Source organism: Propithecus coquereli, unplaced genomic scaffold, assembly GCF_000956105.1.
Source record: "Propithecus coquereli isolate 6110/MARCELLA unplaced genomic scaffold, Pcoq_1.0 Scaffold532, whole genome shotgun sequence".
Classification (NCBI taxonomy): domain Eukaryota; kingdom Metazoa; phylum Chordata; class Mammalia; order Primates; family Indriidae; genus Propithecus; species Propithecus coquereli.
In genome coordinates, this window is record NW_012151197.1 from 1,223,988 (window position 1) to 1,234,124 (window position 10,137).

Sequence of the window (10,137 nt, forward strand, 5' to 3'; positions counted from 1 at the left end):
ATGGAGGTAGAGAGTACAAAGAAGAAGGATTGGGTCTGAGAAGTGCCAAAAAAAAAAAAAAATGTCTATAGGACTTGGTGGGTGACTAAATGGTTGTAGGGCATGCCATTGACTAAAGAAGACTTCAATTTTTTGAGGAAGATGTAAATATCAATATAGAAGTAATCATAGAGAAAACTAGATATTGACAGCTAATAGTTGGACTTAACTGAGTTGAAAGGAGCAGAACCTGGCAAACAGGACACCCACAAATAATCACTATAAAAGGTAAATTTTGGACATTTGTTTGGATGATCTGCATACAAAGCATTTGAAAAGTGACATTCTGAGCTTCTATCATGCTATGAAGATCTTTCCAAAGTACTTACCCTCCGTGGAATAAATGTGGTATCCACTTTCTTGGTATAACCACTGGTAATCAATGAATTGAGATAAACCACATTATCCTTCTGCATTTTCTTTCCTTCTGATATGGGTGGTACAGTATAAATTGAAAGTTGTTCCTGGAAACAAAACCAAAAAAAAAAAAAAAAACCTCATAAATTGTAAAAACCTATATTCACTTTCTATTATTATTTGCTGTTCTACATCTTACTCTGAAGCCAGAGGAAAAAAACCTAAAAATGGTACTATGCAAACTATAATTTCAGATAAAAATAGAATATTATTATGACTTTGGGTGGAGAGAGATAATTAGTTTGCCTTGTTTAACCCTACTTTCTTAGTAGTATCAGTGACAGATCACACAGGTCTTCAAGATATCCATCCTTGACCTGTGGCCATTCATTAATCAGAAGGATGGAATCCTATTAAAATGATAATGGTTTATACAGTAGGAGCTTTAGCTGATTGATCCTCCTTCACCTTTTGCCATCCTGACCAACATTCTCCGTGTATATAATGCTGCTGACTACAATCCTTTCATCCTATCCACTTCCTACATTACCACCTACATGTCCCCAACCCTTTCCAATTTGATGGCATTAAAGCTTTTCCTTCTTGACTTTTATCCCTTGTCCTGTGTCTACCAAGAATCTCCAGTGAATCTTCTGCTTCCCCAAAAGAAGCTTCCAGCCTAGAAATGCATTTAGGGCTTCCCTGCTGATGGCAACGTCTTGATGCCTCAGTAATTCCCATGGGCAACAACCTCAACCTTCTGCTGGTAGTTTAGAAGTTCCTAAACCACTCTATATTACCAAGAACAGTCAACTTGGCACATTTAAAACCTTCTGCAGTCATTTTGTAGGATAGCCAAGTTACAAGTGGCTCTGTGTCCCAGAGCTCAGTGGCATTCATTAAAATTCCTTGATGGGACCAGGGCGAGGGGGTAAGGTGGGCAATGAAAGATTATGAGACCAAAATGAAGGAAAATCATGCTTTCCTGCAAGTTTACCATTCTTCCCTGTTTGGACAATCTCATCCAATCTGTATAATTCAGGACCAAATATATACATATCCAATGCCAGTTCTTTTTTAAACAATGTAATGGTATTTCGCTGAACTCATTTCATTTTTTCGTATGAATTCTTTTTGCAATGAGCACTTTTTAGACTCTCCAGTAACACGAATTTTCTTGCTCAATATTTCTTTGAAAGTACTATGCAATGGTGCTGAAAGTATGCATTGCACATGTTTTGCCCATGTGTGTAATGATATGTAAATAGTGCTGCTGTCTCCCCCCACCCCAACAAGTTTTTAAGGAGTTCCAGTTACTAATGGGTAACCAACCTCTTTCCTTACCTCTTCTTTCTTAATTTCAAGGGGTTCGGTCTTCGGTTTAAGAGGTGGCTTGCCTTTCAGTTTTTGACTTTTTGCTGGCTTTGGCAGGTTATCTAGCTTCTCTTTAATCAGACTAATTACTCTATCATCAGCATATGCCTTTGCAATATCCATGGCACTATGCCCTGTTGAAACATAAACATAAATTCAGGGCTACCATAAACATATTAATGATAAACCACGTAGAAAACAATCTCAGCACATCAGCCTTAAGCCTGTGGTAGTGAGGGTGATTACAAAAGCAAATGGTATGTGTCAAGTTCACAGAGCTAGGTCAGATATTCTCTAGCTGTCCCAGCTCTAAAATCCCATATGCCGTTTTCTGGCATAAAATTTATCTTTTTCTGAAATTTTTGGACATTTCTTTAAAAGTTGGTAGGGAATATTAGATTAAATCTTGATTATCAATTTGATGGTTCTCTTCTCATATTGTGCATATTTCCTTTTGTGTGATAATTTTACATTATTCTCCTGTTTCCATTATGTAAGTGGGTAAATTCTAAAAGGGCTGGGGAAGCTGATGGTCACAAGTGCTCTAGGCAGAAGGCTGGGTATCACGTTACCTGTAATAGCATCGGACAGGACTGGTACAATACTACCTGGGACTCAGAGGCAGTCTTGACCCAGCCAGAGGTATTAACGCTCACTCAGAGCCAAAGGAAGCAATGGGTTCCACTACAGGAAAATGATACCTCCAAATAAGGGAGCTCAAATATTTATTCAAATGATTTTTTTCCTTCATGCATGGTATTTATGACATAAAGTAGGCCAGATGTTTACTTCCTAGAGTCAAGGAAGCCTCAATTCAAGAATTACTTTATCCTGCTTTAAGGGGAATCCAAAATCTATAAAGTCTGTGGAGTATGCCAATTATTAGGAATTATCAGTTATAACAGTGTGATAACTCAAGGTGTGATCTGCAAACTGGTACAAGTCTACATACTAAAGATTACTGATCCACAAGCAAGTAACTACAGAAAGTAAGTGTTTAGAAATTTTATAGCAACTTAATCGAAAAATTTTCTGTCATTTGATGCTAATGATTGAAAAAAAGTTTGGCCTTGCATTTTGGAGTTTTTTTTTTTTTTTAGTTTCATTTTTTTGTAGTAAATCATTTTTATTGTATTTTACCAAAGAATCTCAGTCCGTGACAGATAGCAAACATACTAATAAAGCACTGGCCCTTCAACACCAATGATTTGAGAAGCACTGGGTATAAGATAAACTTCCATAACATTTAACTCAGGCTTAGGTTTGCACCTGTCACCCAGGGGAAAATGTGGTACTATAAGAATAGCATCAGAAGGGGTATAGACCATAACATAAATTCTTCCTTTCTAACCCTAACCATCAGTAATATCAATACATACCTTTTCTATTTTCCAGCTGGAATTTAGCACCAATATCAAGTAGGTATTTTACAGTATCCGGCCTACAGCTTTCAATGGCTCTACTTAAAGGAGTTGAGTTGTTGATTGAAACTGCATCAATTAAAGCTCCAGATTTAACAAGAAGCTCAACAATATCTTGTTGACCTGCATGGCATGCATAATGAAGTGGAGTCCACAGAAAATTATCTGTTGCATTAACGTTAGCCCTGTAAAATAAAACAGATGCACAAACTAAAAATACTGGTTGTTTCAAGCATGGGAAGCTAAAATTGCAAAGTAAAATTTATACAGTTTTATCAAGTTGTTAAATTGTAACCCAGGGGAGCTCTGAGTTAAATTAAATGCTGCCTTCTTTAAAATGTCTTTAAATTTTTCTTCAAATCTTTTTCTTCTGCATTATTTGACAGTTGTAACTTTATGTATACAGGCCTGTCCAGAAAGTTTCCAGCCATGTAATATGTTCTCATTATACTAACAATGGCTGGATACTTTACATACAGACCTCGTTTATTTATTTTGTTTGGTTTTAAAAGGCGTCTTAGGGATTATGATTTTGCAAGGTTAAAATCAAAGAAAATTATAAAACTAGATCCAGTGAAGGTAAAAGCCGACAAGAAATATTAAAGTTATATTGTTCCATTTTGTGTCTACTTTCTCTGTATGTTATTTATTTTTAAATGAACCTTCATTATAAATTCTAAGCATTATAATGCATTATTTGAAATTTTAGTCCTTTTTGGAAACTCACTGTCCAAAAGTTCAAATTCTCATTAGTTGCTTTATACTCCTCTTGATAATATACAAATTTGAGTCTTCCTTTGACATTAAACACTATAGAAATAATAACATTAACATCTTTTCTGAAGTGTGCAATTACTGCACTAAGTGCTTTACATATTTTAACTTGTTTAATCTTCAAAAAATTCTGTGAGATAAGTCCCATTAGAGCCCCATTATATAAATGAGAAAACTGAGGCACAAAAATATTAAGAAACTTACTCAGATTATACAGGTATGGAAGAATAAGGAATTAAACCTGAGAGATTGTTATAGTTTAAAAAGTTACATAAAAATGCCATGTTTTGATATTTTAAAGATATTTATAAGTGAACCAAGGAAAAGGCTGCCCTCTTGGGAGGAGGATATTGGGTTTTAGAGGGAGCAAAACATGTCCTTAGTAATTATGGCCACCATTCCACTTGTTTGAAGTTGTTGAGATCACCACAAAAAAAGAGGTGGATTAAAAAGTGACTCCATACCATCTAGGTAAAGCTCTGAGATCAAACTGAATTGTCCTGTCACCGACAGGAGGCCAGTGATACCCAATCAGAAGACTCTTTCTACCCCAAGAGTGAAAACTTATTGGCCTTCACTGTCTGCGTAATTGTTATTGGCAAACCATCTTTGTGCACACTCAATCCTGTGTTCCCATTAGCTTCGTTTCCCCTATAAGATCTATTTATTGTAGATGTCAGTGATCGAGAACTTTCCTGTGCTACTAAAACTCTGGCTGGACCTGAATGTTTCTTCAAAGGCTTCTTTTCCCTTCCTCGAAATATGAAGTCTCATGAAAATTTAAACCTCACGCAACCAAAGCACATACCCTTTTTCAAGAAGAAACTTGACCACATCTATGTTTCCACTTGCACACGCCATCATTAGTGGTGTTTTGTAGTAATTATCCTTCATATCGACAGGTATTCCTGATTCGAATGCCTTTTTCAGAGAAGCCAGGTCGCCTGCCTTGGTGATGAAATTAATATTTGCAAATACCTTCCCCGGATCATCAATGTACCAGGCAGAGTCATCCTGAATGGGATGTTCTGGTGGATGATCTCGATTAAACCGACTGCTGTCAGTGACATTCTGATAGGTTTCTATCATGTAATAGGGAGGCCCACCGTCTTCCCGGCGTGGAAACGCCTGCTCAGGAATGACACAGATCGGGAGTGGTAAAACAAACTTGCCTTTCCTTCCCTTTTTGCCCATCCCTTTTCCCTTTCTCTTAGGCCCATAAGATCCCAATACAAAAGACTTGGATAAGTATTTGGTTCCTTTAAAGAAATCATTCACGTTGACCCCTGATCCCCGGGTTTTTTCATGAAGTTGAGCTAAGGCCATCAGATTTTCCGAGCTTGCAAAATCTTGTCTCTCCTCCAGCGTCATCACAAAGTCCTCCTTGGTGACAGTTCCATCGCCCCTGTCCACAAGCGCAAAGGTTTCGCGGAGGGAAGTCTCATGTTCTACAGACCAGTCATGTAGTCTAAGGGCCCAGAGCGGATTGGGATTTTTAACTCCTGGCTTGGCCAGTTTAGTGGCGATTCTCTCTGCTCGGAGTATTTCTTTGCTTGCTGCTTTGAAGCCGCTGTCCTTTGCCACAGCCCTGGGCGTTTTATGCTCTAAATTCTTCCATTTCAGGTCACATCCTAAAACATGAAGCATCATTATTAGGAATGGTGCAAAGGCATTGGCATGGCCGTACAAATGACATTCATCCAACTGTTTTCTTAATTTCAAATGATTAATCAAAAGTGCATCCCAACTAGTACAACCTCTGTGGAAAGCAATATGGAAATATCTCAAAGAGATACAAGTAGAACTACCATTTGATCCAGCAATCCCATTACTGGGCATCTACCCAAAAGAACAAAAGACATTCTATAAAAATGACATCTGCACTCGAATGTTTATAGCAGCACAATTCACAATAGCAAAGATATGGAAACAACCCAAGTGCCCATTCATACATGAGTGGATTAATAAAATGTGGTATATGCATACCATGGAGTTCTATTCAGCCATAAAAAACAATGGTGATATATCACCTCTTGTATTATCCTGGATAGAGCTGGAGCTAATTCTACTCAGTGAAGTATCCCAAGAATGGAAAAACAAGCACACGTACTCATCATCAAATTGGTTTTAACTGATCAACACTTAAGTGCGCATGTAGTAATAACATTCATCGGGTGTCGGGCAGATGGGAGGGGGTAGGAGGGGATAGGTATATACACACGTAATGGATGTGGTGTGCACAGACTAGGGGATGGACACGCTTGAAGGTCTGACTCGGGTGGGGCAAGGGCAATATACATAACCTAAACATTTGTACCCCTGTAATATGCTGAAATAAAAAAATAGTGCATCCCAAACTTATATGTTTATAGAGATGAGTATATTTGGTTATTATAATTACAAAATTAAGCTGGGATTTTTTTTTTTCTGTGAGCTTCACTTCAGTGAATTCTGTGGGAGATAAGTTTACAATTTACAACAGGATTAGGACATTTATAAATTTTAATCTACTTATAAATATAGATTAATAAATAAGATTTATTCAGATAAATTATAGATATTTGAAACACATACCATATTGGTTTACTTGTTAAGGAGACTTCATGCCCATAGGGAGAGAGCAAGAATACACTTGAATTTGGAAAGAACCTGTATTCAAACTTTTTACCTGGGACCTTATAAACTCAGAATACCTGCTTCTTTTCAAATGATTTAGATTATAAATCTGTGTACAACCTAAAACTATATTTTATTTGTATTCTCCATTAAATTAATGTAATTTATACTAATCTGCTGTTTTTGTGGTAAGGTCACACGGAAAACCTTCACAGAGAAAAAAGTAATTTGTGAACCAAATCTGAAAATTCCAGTATTATATCTGTGTACAAGTTAAACATTAAAATCCATTTTCCTTTTTGGTCACTTACTTAACAAAATGACGAGACCAACGTTATTTGTAAATACTCAACAAAGAAATAAACTTTCTGAACGCATCAGGAAATCCATTTAGTGCTACCAAAAAGGCTGTGTTGTCTGTAATAGGTGTCTTGAGACATTAAAAATTCATGATATGTATAAATAAGTCAGATTATGAAGAAGTCAGACTATTTTTTTTTTGAGATTAATACTTTCTTTGGTTTGTCAAAATTGAATTTTAAAACTAAAGCTGATAGTTTTACTAGTGATTAAAAAATTCAAAAAGCATATTGGGATAATAAAGATTCTAAAATTTCTACATTGGACAGTTTAAGGAACAGGAATTTATTGGGATGGGAATCCTGCCAGTGGTCGCTGCAATATTATTCCATAGCATAGTAATTCCATGGTGCAATTCCATACTAATTCCTAGTGCACTGTTTTTACTTAGCTATTTTGCTTACTCAGGGAGTCTGGGAGTTTTATCTACCACCTCTCAAGCCAATCCTATGTTCACCCAGCTCTAAGGATCAAAGGATTTTAAACCTGCTCCAGCTCACCCTCTGCTGCTTCCAGTTTCCTCCTAGTTAGAAACTTTTATGTGGATAAAAGACTCCAACATCCCAGCTTAAAGATCTAAAGGCAATTTTCCTCTCCTTTTGACTTGGGACTCTTTGTCTCCTCCTTTACGATTAGTAAGTAAAGATCCATGCATTCTCTTTGTGATTGATGTTTCTCCTGGTAATGATGCTCAACTTTCAGCCGGCTGGTGCTGCAGAACTCAGAGAGCCAAAGGTGACTCCCCTCTCTGTCCTTGGATGTGTCTCCCACACTGCTCACAGGGAGTTGTAGGACCAGGGGCCAAAAGAAGCGTTGGGAGGAAATGTGGGAAAAGAATCTAGCCAGCACAAATGCCTTACACTGACATACGAAGAGACTAAACCCAGGGAGTTATTCAGAAACGAGCATTTCATTGCTAATGGTTTCTTGCTGCTCTGATTGCCTTAGATCTAAGATTCTAAAGGTGAAAATGTAACTGATAACACTTCTGCTGTGAAACTGGGTCATCCACTTAGGATCTGGTGACGTGGTTGCCGTTCCTAACATGCTACAGAGCTCAGTACATTTTCAGACATTTGCTTCAGAAATACAGTCTTATGATTCTTCCAGGAAAATGGATTTTTTTCTGCATCATTGGCAAGGGCTTTTTGTATGACTCAACTCTGGCCCTTTGTTTCTCAAAGTGCTTTCTGTGATTTTATCCCAGTAACACATAAATGATAGAGTATATGCATGGTAACATTTGTCCCAATAAGATATGTAAACATGTTAAAGTTGAAGAAGCTTGTCTGAACTTGGGCAGATCTTTAGTTTTTAGAAATGCATAATGTTAAAATTGAAATACTAGAATAAACTGCTGCTAGTGACACACTAGAAAACAAGACCAATAAGACCGTTTGAGAAAGCAAAAATTAAATTTGAATTTGATATATTTTTCTTTCCTCATTTGTTAAAAGGATTTATTATATTTGGGGGATGAGAAAAGTATAAATTTATAAAACTAAAAATGGATCGGTTATTACACTATTTGTTATGCGGGCATGTTAGCCTTATTATAATATTAATGGTTATAGTGTGAGATCCTTGGGTTTTAGTGACTTCTAAAATTTTGTGCCTGTGTGGAAGACAGAAAAACAAAACACTTTCTCTGCTCTATTATAGAGTTGTTGGACTTCAAGTTTTCGCCTATTTCTCATAAGCTGGAAAAAACATATAAAGTTTAGCAAAATGCAGTTCCATCTCTAACAAAGAGTTACAAAACTTTTAATGTGCTTTTAATTAGCATGTAATTAATAACAAATTGATCTCTATCTTTAAACTTAATTAGCTAATATTTTCATTTTAAGGAACTCGTTAAGCTATACATAATACAGTTTATATTTCTAAGTTAATAGTTATTAAAAGCTATAATAAAATCTAAAATAATAAATATTGCTTATATTTCAAATTTTCCATGGAAGTTTTCATTGTATTTCATGTTTCTCCCCAATATATTTCCCCCAATAATTGCAAATTATCCAAAAAAGTTACCTTTGTACTTGAGTATTTTTAAAAAATAAATAATTAAAAATGCAAAATAAAGTAAATGGTTTTCAGTGTTTGTCCTTTTTTAGGGTTGATGTTGGCATTTTTTTAAATAAGGAATTTAATCAACTATAAGCATTTTAATAATTAGTTGACTCATGAACAATCCCCTTTAGATTTTTAACAATAACCTAAAAAATTTGGAGAAACAGATTTTCATCACTTTTAAGCCCAGATTCATCATTTAATAGAAGGCAGTGCAAGAAAAAATTTTCAATTTTCTTTCTACATATGAGTGAGGTTTGACTATTGGAAACAATAAGCAACTGACAAGTGACAGGCTCAAATTCTCTCCTTATCTGTGACACAGGCAAATCATAAATACTTTAAGCACAAAGCAGCTAGACAATTTTACCTCGCTGAGCTATATATTTACAGCAATCTGCAAAACCGCCCATGGCAGCATAGTGAAGTGGTGTGTTCCCATTCATTGCAATCAGACCCATGTCTCCATTGTAGGTGAAAAGAAGCTTCAATATCTGCAAAATAAATAGTGGATATTGTAGAGGAATAGGAATATGCATTTACTAAATGAAAACTGGCACCTAGACCTGTGCTATCCAGTATATTATCCATTAGCCACATGTAGCTATTGAAAATTCAAATTGAAATGAATTAAATTGAACAAAATTAAAAGTTTAGTTCCTTTGATTCACTGGCCACATTTAAAGTACTCAAAAGCTACAGGTGGATACTGTATTGTGTTGTATTGTACAGAGCAAATATAGAACATTTCCATTATCACCAAAAGTTCTATTAAACAGTATTGATCTAGAATATAGAAAACTCTATACTCAGCTGAGGCACTACCATTTTGGTTAGTGTAGGCAATTTAAGAAAGCATCAGAGAATGTTAAATAACATCAGAAGAGCAAATTCTTTACCGAATGTGGTTTCTATTGTTATGTATACTTTTATTGCAGGGAAGAGAGTCAGTGACAAAAATAAAAATAATCATGTTAATACTCAAAGAAAATTGAGTAAAGAAATTTTAGAGGAAATTCAGAATTTTGAAAAATAGGGTAGTATTAACTCCTATTTTTTTTCTGCAATGTCACTCTATGAGATATTCTTTGGTGATATGTCCAGATAATCAGAATATTTAAAATTT

At 35.7% G+C, this 10,137-nt stretch overlaps 1 protein-coding gene across 1 annotated transcript in view; it reads right to left on the minus strand.

The window, feature by feature from the left end:
* Positions 1-10,137, minus strand: part of ANKEF1 (ankyrin repeat and EF-hand domain containing 1) — a 175,664-nt gene that overhangs the window by 149,308 nt on the left and 16,219 nt on the right. The window contains exons 5-9 of the mRNA XM_012657194.1: positions 9,382-9,505; positions 4,774-5,596; positions 3,150-3,376; positions 1,741-1,904; positions 369-503 (exon numbers count right to left, since the gene is read on the minus strand). Coding sequence (XP_012512648.1) covers positions 369-503; positions 1,741-1,904; positions 3,150-3,376; positions 4,774-5,596; positions 9,382-9,505 — 1,473 coding nt within the window. The remainder of the gene's footprint in view (positions 1-368; positions 504-1,740; positions 1,905-3,149; positions 3,377-4,773; positions 5,597-9,381; positions 9,506-10,137) is intronic.